The sequence below is a fragment of the Dermacentor albipictus genome, chromosome 2, assembly GCF_038994185.2.
Source record: "Dermacentor albipictus isolate Rhodes 1998 colony chromosome 2, USDA_Dalb.pri_finalv2, whole genome shotgun sequence".
NCBI lineage: Eukaryota > Metazoa > Arthropoda > Arachnida > Ixodida > Ixodidae > Dermacentor > Dermacentor albipictus.
In genome coordinates, this window is record NC_091822.1 from 155,116,311 (window position 1) to 155,139,948 (window position 23,638).

Below are 23,638 nucleotides of genomic sequence, written 5' to 3' on the forward strand. Positions count from 1 at the left end.
TTCAAGTGTACTGGTCTTGACTTGTGTTACATTCTTGAGGTATATATTTTTACCACTAACCGACTCTTTTCATAATGTGAAAGTGCACGTCTGCTTTGCGCATTCGTCCAACTAATGATTGCACCGGTCACACTTCAAATGAAGATGTGTTAGCTGCACATGCCGGAGGCTTGTATCTTGCAAATGGTTTCACTGAGATAGCCATGTCTGCATTTTCCAATTCATAAAACAAAAAGTGTTTCTGTGCACGTTGATTACAAAATTGACTTCACTGCCATTAATTTGGCAAACAGCCTTGCAGGGAAGCCAGCTTTACAATGACTAAAAGGGTCTGTTTAACATCAGTGAATGTAATTCACAGTGAACTGCCAACTAGCTCACACAAACTCCAGCAAAGCTTCATCCGAGTTTGCATTTTTCTTGGCACCTGTGGTTCGTATACTCGTACAGACTGTACGCACCTGCTAGTACCCTAGTTGTGTACACCGTCCTCCAAAGAAACAAAGCCAGACAAGTTCGCCACCGCTGAGAGGCTCCTAAATCAGCACTTTTATTCACTTGCTTATTCAAATTAAAACTTATTTACACATACGGCCGCGAAAATGGCGACGCAGCTGTAGCTCTTGTCTAGACTAAGTTCTTGACTGTAGTCACCTCAGGCACAACCACCTCCTCTACCAGGGTTGACTTTTGGATGCCGCACAGTCCACAATACAAGACACATGCAAAGCGGGGTGGGTACAGGTTATCCGTGGTCGAGAGATGTGTTGCGTGCTACGTTTGTCTTCAGCGTCTCCCTGCTGTGGCCTTGCTTAGAAGTCACAGATGCTAACAAAATTGTTATATCATCCGGTTTTCCTCCTGCACAGAGAAGATGGAACATTTGCACAGTTAGAAGCAAGACACAGCAAAATATTCTCTCACAAGGCTCTGCACGAATACATCCGGTTTGTATTTTCATCGGTGTGCACAGATTCATGGCAGAACAAACAAATCATTCAAGACAGACATGTGTACTACCGTACATGATGCAGCCATGTTAACAAGGTGGAAATGCCTCAGTGTACATCGAATAGCACAGCTTGAACAAGGCATCGCAGGAAAACAACTTTACCATTTTTAAGAGGCGGTCTATTAGGGACAGCACGAAGCTAAACACTTTGGCTTAGCGGTGTGCACAGACTAGGGCTGTCCCAGAAGCTATAGCAGCCAGGAAAAAAAGTCCATCAGAATTCAGTGAGCCCAGTGCATTCCCGCCCGACACTGACGTCACCATTTTTCACAACACTACTTGCATGAAGAGTGGGAAGACGTCGAGGAAATCACCCACAAAAATATTCTTCTGCACATTCTCTGAAGGGCCAGTATCATTTCCGGCTTTGTCCCTCCAACTTAGCTGCCACAATGAATGATTGCAAAGAGTGATTGTAACCTGTTCGGCAGACTACTTCACTGAACAGTAGCCGAGTGCGAACATTAGAAAATTTTGAGTGCCATCGAATATTAGGCTTTTAATATTTGGCTGGATACGAATATTCAAAACAAATTGAATATATTAGTGACTGCGAGGGAGCAAACATGGTTCTTGGCGTTTGTTTCAATCTAAACCCATAATACGTGTCCGATTTTGTGACGATTTCATGCTGCTGGAGAAATTTCACCTGTAAAGCGCGCTCTGCCACTGGACGTCGCAATTTTGCGGGAAAGCCAGCCTTTCAGTAGCGAGGGGGCACGGGTTAGGGGACTGCGAGAGTGCACTTAGAGCGCAACAAAAGGGAATAGGGGCAAACGACAGAAAAAGAATTCAATTGCAATGAGAGAGCTTTTTAGAGGAGCATAGGTCCAATGGGCCAACCCTCAGTAGCAATGCCCATTCATGTGGCCTCACTAAGCAAATATGCCAGTTCCCTGCCGCATGCCCACGTCGTGCCTCTGTGCAGTGTATCGCATGGCTGTTATATTTCAGGATGCCGTGATGGCTGATCCGAGCGAGACCTGGGTCTTGTAGTATACATCTTGCAGGCGATGGCCGTTCCGCAATGGGTACTAGCGCAACGCCCAAACTCCTTGCAGTTTGCTAAAAGGCACTATTCTAAGCAAGAATGGATGTATTACACATGCTTACTTGGAGTTTTAACTATTTTCTTTCCATGAAATCGAAGGTGCGTTTTCCTTTCTTCTTGTAGTATCATGTAGTGTACCTCGCATTACAACGGTGGTTGCGCTATATTCTTGAATTTGCAGTACTTTGACATCTCAGTCAGTCAGATGACTCACAGTGAAGGAATGTAACAGAAGGGGCTTGCCGCACAAGATGTGCTGCGGAAGTCCTGCTTACATGTGGCACAAAACATAGGAAAAATAAAAGACAATGTTTTTGCAGTTATTTCCTAAGCAACAGTTATAGCAAACAGGAAAGCACCATTTATTTTGGTTGCGAGTAGCAGCAGCTTTTGCCTCGCTCATTTGATACTTTTGCAGTACTGCCCCGAGCTTATTGCTTGACAGGCATTTGATGCTGCATAATAAGGCACAGGTTGGCGAGAATTGACAGCTAGAGGGAATTACTCAATTTTAAAATTCAACGTGAGTCCAATACACAAACCTTTAATATAAAAGGTTACTAGTCAAACATCTGAACATAGCCAAGCTCCCTAAGAAATGCCTGTGCATATCATTATTTGATATTCGAGGCTAAACATTGTGGGGATGTGCGCCTCTCATGCATCCCCTGATATGTTGTTTTCTCGCATAGCTCCTTTCTCCTGCAATCTGGCTTTGCCGCGTTGGCTTTACTGCGGCGGTTTGTGTTCTTGCAGGGTAGTACGAGAGATGGCATGAGTGTTGCTCTGCTACCGCCTCCTAACGGCGGGGTTACTTGGGCGCAAAAACAAGAAGGTTCTCCTCTTTGGCTCGGGTTCGGCAAGCGGTGCGGACGTTCTGCGCGTGCGTTGATCCATGCTTCTGCAAGACAGTTACGTGAGGCCTACCCCAGAATGGACAAACACGATCGTTCGAATGCGCCACCGTTCGCGTGACCATACGCACGAACGACCAGGCGTTGGTGTCCAGCATGGGGCGAATATATTCGCTTGTTATCTGGTCGTGGTGAGTCGGACTTCCGCGATTTTTCGCGCACCCATCGGTATGTTTTGTGGATAGCAACTTGGCTAGCAGACATTAGTCTATGAAAGGTGCAATGGATGCCCTTGTGATTGTCTGTACTACTGTGTTGTCGTTCCTTTGTCCCAAGAGCACAGGTGAGAAACCCACAACATTCAATTTGCAGTAGAAACTTTTGATATTTGTACATCCCTATTAACGAAAATGACAGACAGCCAAACACTGGTGCACCTCTGGTTCAAGCTAACTTAACTGACACCCTAGTTTCTTCACTGCTGTACTTCCCTGCAGCGTTTTTATGGTTCAAATGAACATGTACTGGTGGGGAGAAAGAATTGGAAATTCCACCTTACACTGACTACAGAACAATAGCTTCTATCGATTAGTGGAACACATCACTTTGTGCAGTATTACCTTTACCAATGTCCAAGTTCTTCGACACAATGGAAGATGCACATTGTACTTGTATTGCCTTGCACTATGCCTAGCACTTGGATTACGAAAACTTTGTTTCCTTTAAAACTCGTGCATTCAGGCTACTACAGAAAACCAGAGGTACAAACATATATAGCGGACTCTCGTTAAACAAAACCTCAAGAAACAAAGAAAATATGTTTCATTTATCGGGAGTTTGATTTGCAGAAAGAGCGCACACAAGATGTTTTTTTTTTTTTTGAAGGGGAAGACACTGTTTTGCCTGCAACGTGGTGTCGGAGCCAATCAGAAGTTTCACTGCTACAGTTGCCACCGGCTTTTTTTACTTAATGGGCTATGTAACGCTCTCGCATAAAAAATATAGCTGTTTTAGTGAAGCAGCTACCCTCAAAGTCATTGATAACATTGACCTTCATTTCCAGCATGAGCACATTGTATGGATGTTTCTGTGCCACTACTGGAAACGCATACTCACAGCTCTCTCATATTCTTGAAACAAAGAAACCACAGCAAACTACACACACATACACAGAAATCAGTGTAGAGCCATACTAACTGCAGCACCAACTAAAAGTAGGAAAAGCCACCTTTAGGAGAGAACATGGAGAACTGGCAAGAAAACCCGAAAAGGAAATGTGCAAGAAGTGATGCTAATAGCAATACCACTAAGACTGGCTACTCAGTTTTGCTTTTGGTAACATTACTAGTTCTGTTCACCCGGAGTCGGAAAAACATATGGTTCCATTTAACAAACTTATTTTCTTTTTCGCATTGCTTTAATGCAGAACCAACCAACAATATTTCCAACCAACAACTGTATTTCAATTCCACTATAGTGTTATCCTAAAAACATTGCACTACGCATGTATTATGGTGAGGAACAGACACATTATTCGTATAAACTTGATGTCAATTTTCATGGCAACAAGGATGCTTAAGAACATACAAAAAGAGTTGCTTGTTTACATACATGTTGTGGGGATGCGCGACCCTCGCGCCTCCCCTGATGTTTTTCCCGCATAGCGCGTCTCCTGTAGTGCGGCTTCGCCGCGCACGCGGCGGTCGGAGTGGTACAGGCATAGTGCGAGAGATGGCGCTAGTGTTGCGCTGCTGCGGGGTTACTTGGGTGCGGGAGAGACAAGGCGCTCTCTCTTGGGTTCCAGACAGCAAGCGGGACGGACGTGCCGTGCCGCACGTGCAGCGACCCTCTTTCCCGGCGGGTCGGCGCGCGGCGGGGACGTCTCCCGCGTGCGCGCCGACCCATGCTTCTGCGAGACCGCCTCGCGTGGCCGCGCTCGAACGCGCCACGATTCGCGTGACCATACACGCGAACGACCAGGCGTTGGGATCCAGCATGGGGCGAACATATTCGCTCGCTTCCAGTCGCGGTGAGTCGGACTTCTAGATTTGTCGAGCGCCCATCGGCATGTTTTGTGGATAGCAACTCGGCTAGCGGGCATTGATCTATGAAAGGTGCAATAAATGCCCTTGTGATTGTTTGAACTACTGTGTTGTCGTTCCTTTGTCCCAAGAGTACGGTGTGAGAATCCCACATCAGACCCCACATCTGACGTCCATCCCGCTTGCTGTCTCGAACCCAAGAGAGAGCGCCTTGTCTCTCCCGCACCCAAGTAACCCCGCAGCAGCGCAACACTAGCGCCATCTCTCGCACTGCGCCTGTACCACTCCGACCGCCGCGTGCGCGGCGAAGCCGCACTACAGGAGACGCGCTATGCGGGAAAAACATCAGGGGAGGCGCGAGGGTCGTGCATCCCCACAATGTCTACATGAATAGCAAAACAGTAAGGGTGTAGCGAGGGACAGGCAGGACAGCACTACCAAGTACTTATCAGCAGAATGAACAAATCTCAGTTTCACATGACAAAAGTTAGGGAAACAGGACTAGGGAGATTCAAGCCAAACAACGGAGCAAAAAAAAAACACATTTTGCCCATTCCTACTGAAGTTGCAAGGGGCGAACAAATATTTAGCACCACTAGACACATGATGCAGAATTGATGAAATTGAAAAAAGCCCAAGACACCCACAAACTGTGTTTTTTTAAGAGAATTCTCGGCGCTCTCGCGTGCCCCCACATTTGTCCTCCCTGGACAACTCTCACCATATCCAGGCATTTGACTTCTCTGCATGACAGACACGCAAGGGTAGGAGCCGGTGCTGAGAGATGGCAAGAGTGCTTCAATGCCAGTGCCAGCCGATAGTGTGGATAACTTGGGCATGTGAAGAGCTTGCTTTCTGCTCTTCAGTTTTGGACACTTGTGCACGTTAGCAGCCATCTGCTTGTCGATGCGCTTCGAGGGGCTGTCCACCGCATCGTCCACGATGGGCTGGCCACCACCGGGCGGTCAGCGAGACGCATGATGAATGGACAAGTGACAGCTCCCTCTTCTCCTTCATCCTGTTCCTCCCCACCACTTGCCTGCTCGAGAGCAATGCGCCCTTGCCGATGCCTTCCCGCGACAAACAAGTGAGCGAGCTAGAGAGCGACTGAGAATTTACGCAGCTAGTCGGGGCATTTTGGCACCCAGTGCGGGGCAATTCCAACAAATTGTACTCGTTCAGCATAGCCTGGCTCAGAAACATGCAAGTATATCAAAATGGCGCAATTAGCACAGCTGTTGCACCCATCGTCATGCCGCCACTGTTGCCATTGCGTTGTTATGCTGTCAGGCCAATTCCTCACCCTCAGCTTCACCCTCATTACACGGCAAAGAAAAACAAAACGTCTCCCAACACTGCCACTAGGGATCGAACTCATGCCTCCCGCAGGAATGCGTAGTTGGGAACAGGACACGCTCTGACCACTTGGCTCTCACACAACTTTGGCACTTAACAGTATGTGAGTATGTGTGTGGTGTTGTGCATGACAAAGAATCACAGAGTAGTGGCATCTGCGCATGTACTGCAAAAGCAGCAGCCAGCAGCACTGTAGCACACGAAGACGATGTGCACGTCACAAAGAAGTTGTTCTCCAAATCAATAACTGATATTTTGTTATGTTATTTTCCTTACAAAAACATATATAAGTAAACCACACCTTAAAAGATTCTTACAGCAGTGCCATTCATAATAATCCCAAAGCTTAATCCAGATACTTCCTATTTTCAGGCCAGCCTCCTGAGTGCCTACATAGGCAGGCAAGTTTGCTGAGCTGATGCTCCAGACCAGGCCCACTGCCTCATTCATTACGCACAACATTTTTGGCCAGTGCACACCTCTACTATCTAACTACCAACATGGAAGGACACATGGTGGCAGTAAAGTGAGCACACGCAGGAGAGTGAAAGGAAGCATTCAAACTCACCGATGGTATCGATGCCATTGTCACGTGCCCGAAGCGAAAACGGAGACAGGTGGGCCTCGTCGAACGCAAGCCGCCTGGCCTGCAATGCTAGAGAGTTTACCGTCTGCTGAATGCTGTCAAAGCTTGTGTCCTAGAAACAACAGAGGAGGGGGGGGGGGGAGAAAGAAAAAAATGAGCACAAAGCATGAATGAGTTACACTTCTATTAACATGTCATGAAAATAAAGAGTCGTGAGTGCCACCGCAGGAAGTGCAGATACTCCAGAGTGAGAGCGACATCAAGTTCAACTACGATACTTCATTGCTTTTATTTCAGTTCCCAGTGATCGTCGTGACCACAAATTTTCTCTTGTGCAACATTTACACACTAAGAGATTTCTAAGACTTACAAGACATCCTCTTTCATTTTATCAATTTCTTTTCACCAGCACGTCGTACAATTATGCAAATTAATATTTCAGGCATCACCATCATTTTCATGCTGGAATGCAAGGTAAGAAACATGATGATGATAGGCTGCATGAGTCAAGAGAGATAATCTAGTGCTTTGCCTATCTAAGAATAGCGTTATACAATTCAAATTTTCCTGTTCAATATAAAAGCAAACCCATTACTATGATATGTGCTGTAATTGCTCCTTCACTGCTGTGAACTTTCATTAATGGTAGAAAAGAGTAACTGAAGTACCCTAAGTTGTGCAAGCTCGTTGACTATCATGTTCTCCGGCAAGTTGTCGAAGAGGCCGTCGGTAGCCATCAAAATCAGGTCCCCTTCTTGGACGGGAAAGGAAGCTGTATCTGCCGACTCAGGGCTGCAAAAATAAAGGCAGGAAAGGCTCACACATCTCATCACATATTCAGCACGTCACAGATAGCATGATCAAAAATAATGTACAGCGCAACGGACCGACTAAGAGAGCATTGTAACAACGTCCGCAACACTGTACAAGGCCACTTGGGCATTCATTGCCGGGACTGCGGCTGCGTGCCATTCTTTGAAGATACGCAAGTTTTAGCGAGACACTGCTCACAGCTCACCAGGGAAATTGTGGAAGCTGATTTCATCAGAAAACTTGGCAGTATGTGCGTTAGTGCGCCCTCAATTGCGCTGACCCCTGGTGAAATCGCGTTTCTAAACAGATAGTAATCGTATTGCTTAATTTTTTTGGTGACCATGTTCTTGTTCAATGACTTGCTGTTAGGACACCCCCTGTGACTGTCGTATATTTTCTGCGCATGCCTCTTCTTGTATATATACACACGATGTGGCGACGCAATAAAATATTGTTGGAAGTCAGCGCTGTGTATGTCGTCTATCACTGTCCTTGTCCGTTGCGCTGTACATTATTTTTGATCATGAATTACCAACTAGCCCAAGCAACCACCCTAGTTCACAGATAGCAGATTGCATAAACGGTGCCTGCAGTCTTTTTGAAAAGTTTCAAAGACACTGCAAGACACAGTGCTTCTTTATCTTGCTTTATCTTGCATGTGAGCATCAAGGAAGATGCACAATTACTGTGCCACGCTTAACACAGATGGTGCCAGGGCACCTATCATGGTTTGTTGTTGCACCGAGCAGGGGCAGTCCACTGGATGCGATCGGTGTCTGTTAATCTCCTGAGGCAGTGCTGTCGGCATGCCAATTCCTCAGCGTACCAGCTCGGCCGCCCTCAACACAGAAGACCTACCACAGCTCCACACCCTTCATCTTTCTTCGTTGCTACTAGTAAGCTAGATGATAACAAACAACAACAAAGCAGTGCCCACAATATGTCATGCATTACGCTTTGGCATCATCACAATCGTACACCATCCGCAGACAGAACCACCGCCAGGCTCAGACTTTGCGCAAATATAGGGAGAGCTTTATCTTGTGCATTTACCAGCTTGAAAAAGCATCTCACGCTACACTGGGACTAGGCTCCAAACATGAAGCAAAAAGAAGAACAAAAAGTGTTTTTCTTGTCGATTTTATATTGCAAGACACACTAAGCTCGAACACCAGGCAACTGAGGTTTGCAGTAAATCCACTCTCGAGGTGAAAACCACAAGTAGCTAGCCGCATGTGTACGTGGAAGTACAGGTGAGCAAAGAAACACAAGGGACAACAGAGAATGGAAATAAATTTGCAGAACAGACAGAATGATAAATGTCAGCAATTACAGATTAACCTGTACTGATGAGCTAGCTGATTATTCCCAACTAAGTGTCCGTTGTATTATTTTCAGGCGCACTGCTTTAGCCAGGCATTGACAATTTTGTTTCCCATGGAGGAGGAAGCACAACTCGGGCAGTTAACTGTACCTTTAGGTTAGAACCGCAAAATCAGTTGTCATTTATTACGTTTTTTTTTCTATTTTCAAGGTAAGGGCCATACGTTCTTCTTTTTAGATTTGTTGCACTGAACAATACTGGTACTGCCGAGGACATTATGCTTTTATTGGCAGTACTAACCGGGGATATTAAAAATATCAAGCACCATCCAGTGACTTGTAGCAAAGTGCCATCAGTCATGTTGTTGAAGGCACGACAAAACAAAGCTGCTTGCTCGGGCCAAAATGGCCAATAACGCCGTACCAAAATAATGCCAGTAGACGTGGCTTTGGTGATGCGTGAAGGCACAGTGAAGTTTGTTTTCCATTAATTGCTGGATGATGAAAACGACTGTTGCATTTTAGAATCCTGAACAGACATATGGCGATGACTACCGAGCCACACTGTAGATTGCGCAACATACAGATGCTCACAAATGTGACTCGGGGAAGATGGCAGATAGCACCAGTGCTGCCAGATAAATATGCATTTTGAATATCCTCTATTAGTTGCTAGTGTATCAAAAAATCCAATTGATAGCCATTGATTGTTTTCTATGTACTGTCATATGAAGCATAAAAGGTGGCATGGATTTCAGAAACTCATAAAGGAGAAAGTCATAGGAAAGGACAAGAAATGCTTGGAATTAGTAGAGTCCCTGCAGCTTGCACAGGAGATACATATGTCAAAGGCGTTTCTGACAGTTTTGTCAAGCAGCTGACAAGGTGCATGCTATCATCCACACATAAAAAAAGATCAAGACCAGCCAGCCACGGCTGACAATGGTTGAATGAATGGCCTTTACTTCTTTAGGTGGAAAGCTGCACATACTGTACATAGTCATGTAAATCAATAAATTTGTATCTGCATTGAAAAACCGACATGCTTGCCCCTGCGTGCGACAACCTTGGGAAGCCTTCTATCTTAGCTTAATTTCCTATCTAATTTGTTGTTACTGTCACAGCTGGAATGTGGTCCACAAGCGCACTGTTACAAGATGAAACTGCCCTTCGATACAGGCTTGAAGTTAGCGACACCATAGTGTTGTGTGATGTAATAAATACTTGTGTTCACACAAAACATGAACGGACTGTGACAGTCGATAGCAGTAGTGTGCCTTTCAGCTGGCACGTGAGTGGCAAAAGCTCGCAGCACTAACATGTACAGTACATATGAACCACAAAGCCCGTAACAAAGCCCCATGTACACTGCAGTAATGTGTATGCACAACACTACAGGACAACCTGCAGGGTGCTGGGATACAAATGTCAGCAGTACTGAACCGACAACTGCGGAAATAATTGAAGTGGAGACCAATATGCATCTCTGTATCTCATCAATACAAGGTGCACACAGTGGTGGTGGTGGTGGGGGGGGGGGGGGGGGGAGAAGAAGGCAACGCGGCCAGTGCATTAGAACAAACAGTACAGTCAACTTATGCTAATTTGACTCCGGTTAATTTGATTTTTCAGTTAATTTGAACCTGAATGGCGCCCATGCATTTCTATGGGCACACATTTTAGTTATTTTTATACTAAAATTAGCTTTCGCTGAGTAATTCAAACTGGACCAGTAAACACACGCGGCACACATAAGCCTGGCCTATGACCCTAATAGGTGACCTAATAGTGATATGGTGAGCCTAATAGCAACCCCTTCAGTGGCAGCTTTTGTTCCAGCGGAGCATAGGGGACAGTGAATGTGTTGAACACACGCCATTTCATGTTGAAAGGGCCAATTTTCAACTCGCCCTAGAAGGATTTTCAAGCAATAACTATTGCTCACTATGACCAATTATGGCAGTTACCCTATTCTAATCCATTTTATTTATTTAATTTCTTTTCGTGAAAATTGTGCCAAAAATTGCTTACGCGGTGAATCGGGTAGGGGTGTGCGAACAGTGAAAACTAAGACTGAACCAAATAGTGCCAGAAGTGAATCAAATCGAACCGAATGTTGAATACTTTTTGAATAATGAATAGCATTATCACAATTAATATAAAGTTATGTTCACATCCCAGTATTCTTAAAGGGCCCCTCCCTCACCAGGCCCCATAGCAAATATTGGTTATACACTGGAAGTTGTTACATGTCCTCTAGGGAGTGTTCTGCCACAAAAATTCAAGTCAGCTCATTAATAGCCAAGATAGAAATATTTCAGTGTCGCGAACCCATGATTTCAGGAGGTGAGCTCCACTGCCAAGCGAGACAATGTCCACTTGCCCCGTCTAGTCTCCGCGAGCAAAATTCCTTCCCTTTGTTGTCCCATACCAGAGCTCGAGGATCACATGACCCCCCCCCCTCCCCGTCTACCTCTTCAATTTTTTTTTTTCACGTAGCTTTTTTGCGCCTTAGTGCACTTCTACCAACAGCATTACGCGCAAGTTGTTGTGATTGTCTCATTTCACGCAGTGCATGATTTTGTGCGCTGTGCACGTCACCTGACTAGCGGTATGAATCAGTGTGACATGCATACCGAGGCAGACACAAGCGGATCACAGAGCATGATCCTACCGCTGGAACACGGTAGAAAATAACATAGTTTCGGTGTCTGCAGGCGCAACTGCACGACGTGGCAACAAGCATGTGAAACGGAAGTACATCTCTCTTGCTGCGGTGTGAAGTAAAACAAAAACATGCAGACATTCGGTTTTTGTGTTTTATTATTTCTCTAAGCTTTATATCGTCTATTCAAGCAATATATTGCACAAATAACAGATGTTGCCTTGAAAAATTCTCGAAGTCATGTGTCACTACGAGCAACGTCACAGTGCAAACACGTGTACATAGGTGCACTAGCACATGTACATCATCCTCCGGCTTGGAGCATGGCGGCCGTGAGGAGAAGGGAAAATGTCGTTCGGCGTGAAATTTCAGATCTTCCTGCGGTGCGTAGCAATGTAATACTTTGTAGACACGATCACAATCACGCAATGTATATGCTGTGCTTTTCAGCTCAAAATGGCCAGACCTGGTGAGGGGCCCTTTAAGGTTAGCAAGTTTCTGTCACTACATAGCACATTAGGAAGTGTTGTATATTAAAAGCCCGAATGGAACACTAGGAGTAAACTAGTTTCTTCACAAGCACAAAGCTCTTAAGAGAGTGCGAATGATTGATGTGTAGCCTGTGAAGTATGGCTACCTAAGCGGCATAGCTTGCTAGACTGTGCAAGTTCTCGTGTTTTTTACGTCTATACTGTGCTTGCGAGGGTGAAAATTTACCATATTTTTGCTCCAGAGCGCCCGCTAGATGCAGAGATTCGCAGAGGACAGCACCATCTGGTGGTGCTTGAGGAAGCTCTGTGTCATGTGACTAATGATGCTGCACTCTCATTAGCAGTGGCGCATGCAGCAGCGCGACACATGCATTTTTTTCTATTTCCAACAGGACCACGCAGCTAGGCGATTTCCGTGGGCATGCACGTCTAAACGACTCCTCCACCCCAAATTGTGCCATGCGGTTCCAGCTTAACACGGCTGCACTACAACAAAGCTGACTTCAAAAAACTGCGTGGCAAAACTGGCTTTAGGAAACCGGCAGCCAATGTGCAACGTAGATTTAACCCTTGGCCATTTTTCTTGCTAAAAAATGGGGTGCGGGGTAGATTGCTACTTTGTTAAGGGGGGACGCGGGTCTTAGAATGGCGAAAAATGGCCAAAAATGTGATTTTTAGAAAAACGCATTTTCGGACTGTTTGAACCTTCGAGCACCTGCCCTCAAAATATTAACGCTGAATTCGATCTGCAAATACGATAAAATCAGCTTTCAAAACACCAAGGCAGCGGCGAAATGCTCCGAAACGGACAAAACTTGTTCAAACTTCCCGCGCGCGCCACTTGCGAAGCCGTCGGCCGATCGCCGCCATCTTGGTCTTGTTTTGAAGCTGGTTTCTTTGTGCGTGTTTTCCGGCGTCTCAAAATGGCGTCGCTCAAGCAGAACAGCCGCCGTTGCGGGTTTTCTAAAGAGCGTTTCCAGGCCGCTGATTGGCTGGAGCGCGAGCGCGAGGTGTTCCGCGCTTCCCATTGGCCGGCGCGACGGCCGCGTCATTTTTTTTTTTTGCCCATTTTGTTTCGCGTGTTACGCTGTGGCGTTTACCGTGCGTGCTTTTTTGCCGTCGTGTCTACGTGCGAGCGTGTTTCCCGACGCAGTTTTTCTGTTTTGTTCCGGGATGGCCGGAGACGCTCGCCTAAAGAAGAACACGCGTCAAGCGTATGGAAAAAAACGAAAGCGTGCGTGGAACGCGCAGTCGAAGGAGGACGGCGCGCTGCCAGCATCACCTGTAGCGTCCGAAGCGGCACCGACGGCCCCTTCTCAGCCGATATGTAGCACATCGGGCGTTATCAAGTCGTCGGCAAGCGCTTCCAGCAGCGTCCAAGACCGCATCGATACGGTGTACTATTCCGCTGACGAGTCTGCCGAGTGCGCGAGAAATGCGGCTGACTTGAAAGAGCATCTAGCGTCGCAGTGCGCAACGGCACGAAAGTTCAACCTGCTGGACGTCGAGTTGGTGAGCGACAACAAGGAAAATGGCACAGAATTTGTCATCGTGGATTTAGCAGTGATGAATGCGTTGTTTGGGACTGTGCTTTGCCCCGAGTGCGGCATGAAAAATATGACTCTGTCTAAGTCGGGCAGAGAGTATGGGATCTCTTCAAAGCTCGTGCTCTCCTGCAGCACCTGCGACTTCCGCGAAGAGCGCTTCTCGTCTCCGAGAGTATCCGGCGGTGCTCAGTCCAAGGTAACGCCTTTCGAAGTCAACGTGCGCGCAATGAAGGCCATAAATAGCATTGGCAAGGGAGCAGCAGCCCTCGGCGACTTTTTCGCCATAATGAATATCTCTCATCGTGGCTTGCATCACAAAACTTATCAGGGTCACATGAAAATGATGGTGGAAGCTTGCACTGCGACCGCTACCGAGTGCGAGGCTGCTAGCGTTGCTCGCGTAAAGGAATTGTACGTGGAGCTTGGCAGCGCGCCAGGAAACATCGACGTTGTCTACGACGGCACCTGGCTTACTCGTGGACATAGCTCCCACATTTGTGTTGGGTGCATAATTGAGATGCACACGGGTCGTGTAATAGACCATGTTGTGCTGTCGAACTTTTGCCTTGGCTGTGCAAATGGGCCAAAAGAAAATGAGGAAGGCCATGCAGCCTGGCTCACCCAACATGCTCCACTGTGCCAGAAGAACGTGGACTGTAAAGCAGGGCAAATGGAAGTGGAAGCAGCCCTGTGTTTGTTTCGGCGCTCATTAAAGAAGCACAAGCTTCGCTACACTACCATGCTCTCGGATGGGGATAGCCGAACCTTTCATGCACTGACTGAAGATGCTGTGTATGGTTTTATAAAGGTTGAAAAAAAAGACTGCATCAACCATGTGCACAAGCGCATGGGAGCTGCCTTGCGCACCCTTTCGGACAAAAAAAAAGCCCAAGGTGAGCCACTTGGGGGTAAAGGGCGACTAACGCAAGAGAGGATCAAGAAGATCACGAATTATTATGGCTACGCTTTACGGAGCCACAAGAATGATGTGCCAAGCATGCAGAAAGCTGTCCAGGCCACACTGCAACACATGTCGTCGACGGACGAGGCACCGAGACATGACCTTTGCCCTGAAGGCCCAGAGTCATGGTGCAAATTCAATAGGGCCAGAGCCAAGAATGAGGAGCCCCCGCCACACAAGAATAGCCTGCCTGACTTTGTGTGCCAGGCATTGGAGCCTGTGTTTAGGCGGCTGAGCGATGATGCTCTGTTGAAGCGGTGCAGTGATGGGATCACGCAGAATTCCAATGAAAGCCTGCACGCCATGATTTGGAACCAGGTCCCAAAGAACCAACATGCCTCATTGCGTAGCACTGAAAGGGGAGTGGCTGAGGCTATCAGCCGCTTCAACCAGGGAATAATGAAGAGCAACACACAAATTGCCAATAAGCTTGGCTACAGTGCGGGAACCTGCTTAGTGCGCCGCAGCCTGGAGAAGGATAAAAGCAGGCTTCTCAAGTCTCAAAAGGAGCACTTGGTTGCTACTAATACCAAAACTAGACTTGCAAAGCGCCACAAGCCATCAAGTGACCCTGCATACAGCCCTGGTCTGCTGTAGACCAATTTCATCCTGGGACAGTGAGCAGTTTTAGGTCATCTGAATAAATATGCTGCTATGGTTTAGCTATAAACATTGTGTAAGTTTGTTTATCTGTGGCAAGACCACTTTATTACACAATTTGAATTGTTCTTTAGAGTATAAGGCACTGAAACAAGCACATGAAGGTGGTAGATGTAGTTTCTTATACCAACCCTAGGGGTAGTACATGGCTTTATGGCAAGCTTTTGCAATTTGGTTTGGAGGGTACCATCACATATTTAGTATGGCCTTTCTCTTGAACAACAGAGCTACACAATGATGCCATTCACACTGCTGTAGCTGCATTCTAGCAAAAGTTATAGTTGTCTCAAACTTCAAATGCGTTTTTCTCAGTTCGATGTTTTTGGGCACCGCACCCAGCCTTACGGGGCTTTTTTCTATGTCTTTTTTGAGTGACACTGACGAATTTGGTATTATTTTAATCGTGTTGAAAAGATCTACGGGGTAATGCTATTTATGTCACTCTAGCATCATTTTGCAACTTACAAGCTAAGATGGTAATGTGAGAAAATTAAACAAAATTAATTGCAGTAAATGTTGGTTCATTTTTTTGTCTATAATTTACTTTCAAATGAATAAAAATAGCATCACCCCATAGAGTAGGTCTTTGGCCTTGAGGCCAAGCACTTACTTATTGTGTTTGGCTAGGCGAAATTGCCAAAAAGCCCCGTAAGAAGTACCCTTTAATTTTTTTTAATATCTTCAACTGTACCTGAACCTGTGCAGCTATCAAAATTCTGATTACAGATTTGAAATCAGTGTAAAAAACTGATCAAGAATGTGAAGTTTCATTTAGATCGGACCAAGAATAAAAAAAAAAATTTTAAAACCCACTTCCCCCCTTAAGGAGCTTTAATGTAATTTCTACATTCGTTTTCTGCCTACAAACAAAAAGTGAGCGTGCATCTGATACAGGGGCAGGGTACAACAGGGCGAATACTGTCAAACGAATCTACAGTGTGTTTTCTACATTTTGTCTCATTTGACTTGCCAGATAAATTGATCAAGTCGGTCAATCCAGTCAGGGTTGAATGAACGGAAGCAGACTGTATTTTCGACCTGCCCTAGGAACATTTTCAAGCAATAACCATAGCTCACAATGTCTGATTACAGTATTCACTGTATCCTAACACATGCCTTTATTTTAAAAATAAATAAATAATATATGTGCTCAAAATTACCTGCGTGCCGCAATTGGATAAATAACCAAAACCGCCTTCGCGACATTCATATGCTTTACCGCATAACAAAAGTGTATTGTGGCAAAGCTGCCTTTAAAAGCTCTGCAGCAAGCCGACTTTAGAAACCAGCCATTATTGTGAAACACATATCAGACGCTTGCCCACTTTTCTTGCTGAAAAATCGGGTGTGCCTTAGATCTCTACTTTGCTTAGGAGCTTTAATGTAATTTTTTATGTTAGTTTTATACTTTGAACACACAGAAAGTGAGCATGCACTTCATGCAGACAACACAGTAGAACCCCGTTGATACATTCGGAGACCATGAAAAAAAAAAAAAAATACCAGCTGGGTAGATGTAACCTTGAGGAACGGCACAAATCACCACAGCAAAACATCAGAAACAGTCTGAGTGCAGTTATTAGATATCTCAGTGCTTGTACTGCAACCAGGAATGGCACATGCATGCGTGCATAATTAACCCTTTCGCTGTCACGGACGTACCGGTACGTCATCGCGCTTCCCCCCCACGGTGTCACTCACGTACCGGTACGTTCTCTATCGTGCATTCAAAATTTAACGCCAGAGCGCAAAGCTGGCGCTCCTGGATTGGCCACGCTATCTGTTGACTCTTTCTACAAGTTCATATATTCGCCCCGACCTGTGTTACTCTATGTATTGAAGAGTACGGCGCGACTGCCACTCCCCACTTTCTCTTTGCTGAGTGGCGCGGTGGCTCCGTGTTCGCTGTATCATGCGTCGCGTGCGTGTGGTTATGGGTACAAGGGTTGTTCTGCCATCTCCGCTGGTTTGAAGGTTTTTATTTTTTCTTCTGTTGGTGTGCCTGCTATGGCGCGTCAAGTTCAGGCGCACGTGCCGTTGCCTCTCCGAAAAAGGTGACTCGTTGCTGCTTTCGCTCTCTCGTCGCACCCTCGCTTCCGGCTTGCAGCAGTAAACGTAAAGCCCTTCGAACTTTGTTTAGCCTTTTTCCATCTCCCTCTGTGTTCTTGATCACGCAACGTCCCATTGCTCTCCGTTGTGCGGGCGACTGAAAGCGCATCCTCCCTGCGCGCGGTTACTTTCGGATGGCTCAGCGCGCGGGACCTTGGTCTGCTCATTGGAGCGGTGGCTCAATTCCGATTCACAATACGAGCCGAGCTCGGATTCGGACAGAGTCGCATGCCAGGAAGAGGGTTCCGCATCGTCAGATTCGGATGTTGAACGGATTTTATAGTCAGGCTGATGATGATGATGATCTTTACTAACAACAGCTGCAGAACACTGAAATGTGCATATTGCATTGACTATGTTATTTGTATACCAATCATAATCAAAAATAAATTGCTACATTCATTCCCTGTTATGCTCGTTCCCTGAAACCAAGCCGACACTGGGGGTGCGTCACGGCCAGAAACGTCCGACAGCGAAAGGGTTAAGGGACAAGTACAGTGTTCCGCAACAGTGGACCCTACAGCAGTATTTTGTGTACACTTTACCACATATGTTTCTACTGTGCCAATGCTGACTAAAGAGAACCGCGAATTTCTAAATGTAAACAAGACCCTTGCAGGCTCCAAAGTAAATGTAGCTCTGTACTTGGCAGAACTGACCCAGTGTGCGTGGCTCCCAGTAGGTTTTCATTGATGTGTACTTTTTCAGATGCTTTGCCAACTGCTGCTCTGTGCATGCTTTTTCCCAATGTATGTGCAGCGCTTGGCATGTAAAACTTTGTTCGTTTATCGCAACGAATCGGTAGCTTGTTGCACCGAATCGGTTCGCTTGTTGCAACATGTGAGAGCCAACTTCTCCCTGCACCAATACATTCATAGGGCATCCATTTTCAAATGCAAAGTAAGATGCCGGAACATTACACAATTGCGCTATATCAAACGGGAACATAATACATAGGAATCAATGGTATTTAGGTCGAGATCATGAAGACATGATGTAGCAGCTGGGAAAAGGCAACAGTGAGTAACGCATCAATGGAGTTCCATTGTACTGCTAAATTATTCAGCAGTGTGTTCTGGCATTTTTTTTTGCATCTTGTTTAATTCGACCCACTGGATAATACCATCAATTTCGTTGCTGCTGTGTGGGTTGAATTAAAGGAAGTCAACTGTATTTATTGTGTGTAACTAGCACTGCAGAGCCCGTATAAGCACAGTAGAGAAGAATGGAACATCGAGACACTCTACTCTTCTTCCCCCAATGTTTGTCTTCTCCACATGACTCTTGCATCTTGTTGTTTCACTTCCCCACAGCTACGACAAGAACATGCAAGTATTCTTAGTACTGCAGCGGCATGGATCGATTGGGCGTGACAAGGAGTTTCTCGCTCCTTTTTGGCTTGGGAACGTTGCTGCACGCAGAATGACCCCACACTCATCACAGTGCTCTATAAGACCATCTCGCACAAGGCTTTCTGTCTTTGGTAGCATGGCACTGACATGAGTGAAAATGATCACTCTTACGCACTTTGCTTCATAGGACAGCAATATCACATGAGCTAGGCTACATGACGTCCCACATCCGCCGCCATTGCTGTAAGTAGTGGTAGTTAACACTCTCTGAACTAGGGTTAGTATGCATACACACATACCAAGAAAGTGCGCCAGAGGACAGCCTTCACTGCAGCTCAATAGGTACAGCATCAAATGTATCATGTGCAGTCCTGGAGTTTGGCTCCCAGCTGTAACATGCTACCTTTTTTACCACTTTCACCTCCCCTTTTTCTTATTATGTACACATTACAACTAAAGACCACAGCTAGCTTCCCCTATGCTTTCCTTGACCTCACTGTCTGTTCACTTCATATGACTGTTTAATATTACCAACAAAACTATTGAGCCCCTCGACTCCCTCAGTTATTCTCACAGAGAGAACAGAGAAATTTAGCACAGCACCTGTCGCTGAGAACAAACTGGCTGACGCCTGGTGGAGGCAAGCACAGCTGGAAGGGCGTGTTGAAGTAGTGCTGCTGCTCCTGTGATCGGTGCACCACCTGTCCTCGCCGCACAACCAGGAACCCACTGTCACCGAGGTTGGCAGAGTACAGGATGCGCTCCACGCAGTTCAACACCAGCACACACGCCGTGCTACTCCCTGCACAAGAAGTCACTCGGGTTTCCCACAACATTCAAATACAAAAACAATACAAGCTTAGACAACAGTGCGAACAAAACGAAAAAGGTGTGAAATGGATGGAGGACCTGACTTCTGTGAGTAAAACTTGTTTGATGGAAAACTGCAACAAAATTTCACTTAGGCTAAATTGATTATACATTAGTAGTATTAGTATATAGAAGAAATGTTGCCAAGGTTGGAAGGCTAGTAGTGGTCTAAACATTCTTAAAAACAGCCTCTAAATTGCACCTAATGCTGGATTCACACGCAAGTGCAAAGTCCGACCTGCACCGCGGTCAAGCACTTATCTGATCATTTCACACAGGTGCAACCAGGGAAAGTCGCACTCACACGGCTGCAGCACTCTCAGAATGCCTACTCTTGACTCTGCTTATGCCCATTGCCAAAGCACCAGAGGCAAGAGCATTCTCTGCATCTCGCTCGTGATGTGAATTCATATACGTCATGTGGTCAGACCAACTCAGCCCGCACTGACAGACTTGATCCACATTAAGCTTGACGAGCAACCGCCAAACGAAGAGGCAGAAATACCACCCCACATTTTCCATCTAGCCTGCAAGCGGAGAAAGCCAGACTCGGTGAGGGCAGCAAGTTATGATGACACATGCATGACGTGATACACTGCCCACTGCAGAAATTCCTGCTCCTGTCCGTCGTGTAACTCGTCGTAAGCAGACAATGCGTACATCTGGTGGTTAAGGGATATAACACACATTTCAGACTATGGCCTCTGAGATTTTCAGCATGCAACAGACACCGCAAAATGTCGGATATCATGCCTAGAATCAATAACCTTGGATAGCACAGGAGGGATGAAAGATGAACAGATACACAGGACAAATTGCAGTGCTTGCCAAGTTCCGACCGGGAAGCCGCACAGGTTCTCATCCTCAGTTCTGCATCACTTCCAGTGAGTAGTAACATTTTTTTCAGTTTCCACATCAGAAGCATATAATCTTGCTAGCTTTTCGTAGTTTGTTCATTCATACTTCAAATGCAAAAGTTTGCTCAGATGTTGCACTATGTATACATTATGTGAAGCTAGGCTTTCTATGCATTCCAAAACTTTGCTTGCAGCTAGCCTTTAACCAGTGTATGCATAGTTTTGTTGTTCAACATATCGGATATGGCAGCAGCACTCCAATTACGGTCTGTTTGGTTATTGGTGAAGTGTCTTGCTTTATTCTGTTTGTGAAACTTTTTTAAACTATGCATTATGTCCAGTCTGGCCAGCATTCATGCTGCTAAAATTTGCCATCATCTGCGAAAGCCAATTTATCGCCCCCAGAGATCTGCACTTACCACTGCCTGGCATCACCAGATCTGAGCCTACATGCATAAATTTCCCAATACCATCACTCTATTTAATCCTCTACCACCCTCTATTATGTTTCCCTTCCCTTGGCACTCATTTAAGACTTATACCTGTCAAAGAAGAAGAAGAAGAAATAAAGGCGATAAATGACAGTGTTGCATTCTGCAACCTTTTGCATATTCCAGATAAGCTACTTCAAATGACTATGAACAACAAAAATCAGTATAGGCTCATACTGAATCACCCGAAAAAGGTTATCTTGCGTTTCTTCTGTGGTTGCACTGGGATTTCCAGCCTTTCAGGTATTGCGCAAGTGACAAGTGATAACAAGCATACACTTACTCCTGTTGCCTACAGCAAAAGCAAACAGGATGTGGCCAGCAGTGAAAGCCGGACTAAACAAATTATGCTAAGGCCAGCCTTTACTACATTAAAGGAAAACAGGACTGTCCAAGTACCTTTGTTGTCATCAGTGCTTGATATGAGTTTATGTACCACTGAATACCATGGCTCATTCCTGTCGGAGTAAAACACTCTTTTTCCTGTTCCAATAGCAGACAATTCATGAATCAAGGATGCACGATAGGGGGTCCAGAAGGTAAAAGCTTTCAAACAATGACTTCAACTAGACATGCCACAATTACAAACACGATGCATTCCATGCGGTGCGGCAACAATCTATGGGCTCTAATATATGCAAGCCACTCTCACCCCACACTAATTTTTTTTAAGCAATGCAAACATTTTCAGCTGGGCAAGAATAATCCGTCAAGTTTGGTGCCATACTATGTAATAGTCAGCAAACTACTAACAATTTGAAAGTCATGTGCCAACGTTTATGTTCCTGAGGAGCTTTCCGAGATCTACAACGGTCAAGGAAACAGAACTCTAGCAACACAGACTCATCCTAATGTTGTGCTACACGGCTTTCATTTAGCTTTACTCAAACTATACAAACATTGCTAGATTCGGGGCATTAAGTTGGCCTATTACAGGCCAACTTAATGCCCTGAATCAAGCCCTTTTTTTTATGAGCCTGATGACATGTTTAATTTGTGTTGGTTTGAATACTAGCTACATGTTTCCTTTAAGAGTGGACAGTAGTGTAAATTGCTCTTACTTTAGCAATGCGCTTGCAGCCCTAACAGGATTACAAACTAAAGGAATTACGAAACAAGGTCCGTGCTTATCGATTATCGCTATACATGTCTTAACATCAGATACTTATAAAATGAAAACAGCATAACACACTGCAAATGCAGTGATTAGTATCCCACACAAAACGCTGTCCGTAGAAACCTTCTAACTGCTCTTAAGTGCAAGAGCAATGGCAGCTGCAAGTGATCAATTGTACACTCGAAATGCACATTGCATCTCCTTTCTGGTGGATTTGTTTGTTTGCGCGCAATAATTCCCAAACCAATAAAACGTGACAATTCCACAATTCCTTGTTCACCACGGTGGAGAGATCACCTGAGACGGCTGTCGCAAAGGTGAATGAAGAAACGAAAGGGAAGCCTCGCCTGGGATTCATTCATTACGTTTTCGAGAAGAGGAGCGGATCGGCGCTACAAACACTCACACATTGCGCGGCATTCGTCCCACGAGTCCCGCACAGCTTACCAATAATGTGCCTCTTGTTCTCCAAGAGCTCGTAGTAGCTCGACGCGATGATGCTCGCCGGCGAGTTGGGCTTGAACCTACCGGAGTGGACGACACGTTCGCAGTTGCGCATCAACGCCGTCGAGAAGAGAGACGGGTCTACGCCGTACGTCCGCCAGCCGCCGACCCCGTCCGCTACGCCTGGATCGAGAGCGCCGGAGAAACAAACAGAAGAAAAACCATCAGAATTTCGACGAGCTAAGTCGAACTCGACCGAAACTTTGCTGAACTTCGCATTCGCAGCGTACAGATTGCTGACAGGAATGAATGACTTTCAGTTCATCCCGTGCCACTGCAGTGATAGGTCTTTCGAAACTAGTAAAAGAGGCAACTGTCCGGCGTTTTGAGCAATCGAAGAGTACGATCAGCCGGACCAGGAATGCGGCTGGAGTGTTGTAAGAAGCCGACGATTGCGGGCCGGAGTGAAAGTACTTTAGGCTTAAAAGGCGCTCACCTAGGACATCGAAGGACTTGTACTTCGCTGCGAAGCAGGCATCGTCTCCAAACTGGCCCCTTCCGAGACCTATGGAGAAGCGATTTCTCTCCTTGGGGAAACCGCAGGTGACCGTTTGGAGTCCGAGATCGCCTTTGGCCCAGGCGTACTTTGCGTCGGAGCTCGTCGCGCATGTCGAGTAGCTAAAAACACTGTTCGCTAGGGCCCGCGTGAGGATGCGTCCATACATCAACACCGACTGCATGGCAGTGTGAGTGCGTGTTTATGGCAGGCGCTTTGCGGCTTACATGTTCCGAAGTCGCTGTTGGCGCTCTCAGCGGGGGAATTTTTTTTTTTTCTTTCGCTACGCGGTGGACGAGTTGCGGAGGAGAAACTTCGAGCTCGCGATTGATTAAACCATGCTGGATCAAGAGAAACAGCGCCTCTGGCGACCTTCACTTCGATCACACACGGTCAGCAGACGCGAGCTCGACGTGCGTCAAATACAGCCCACTTGAGATTATACCAATGTCTGTAAACGAACAAAACATAACTACCATTC

General features: G+C 46.0%; 1 protein-coding gene across 1 annotated transcript; it reads right to left on the minus strand.

Annotated features, from left to right (window-relative positions):
- Positions 1-526: 526 nt before the first annotated feature.
- Positions 527-23,548, minus strand: LOC135915469 (protein phosphatase PTC7 homolog). Its single transcript, XM_065448556.2, has 6 exons — positions 23,098-23,548; positions 22,605-22,784; positions 19,426-19,624; positions 7,570-7,693; positions 6,884-7,013; positions 527-861 (listed from the first exon to the last, which is right to left on the minus strand). Exons 1-6 carry the CDS (start codon positions 23,339-23,341, stop codon positions 746-748), a joined length of 993 nt encoding a protein of 330 aa, XP_065304628.1. The 5' UTR covers positions 23,342-23,548; the 3' UTR covers positions 527-745.
- Between the last annotated feature and the right edge of the window lie 90 nt (positions 23,549-23,638).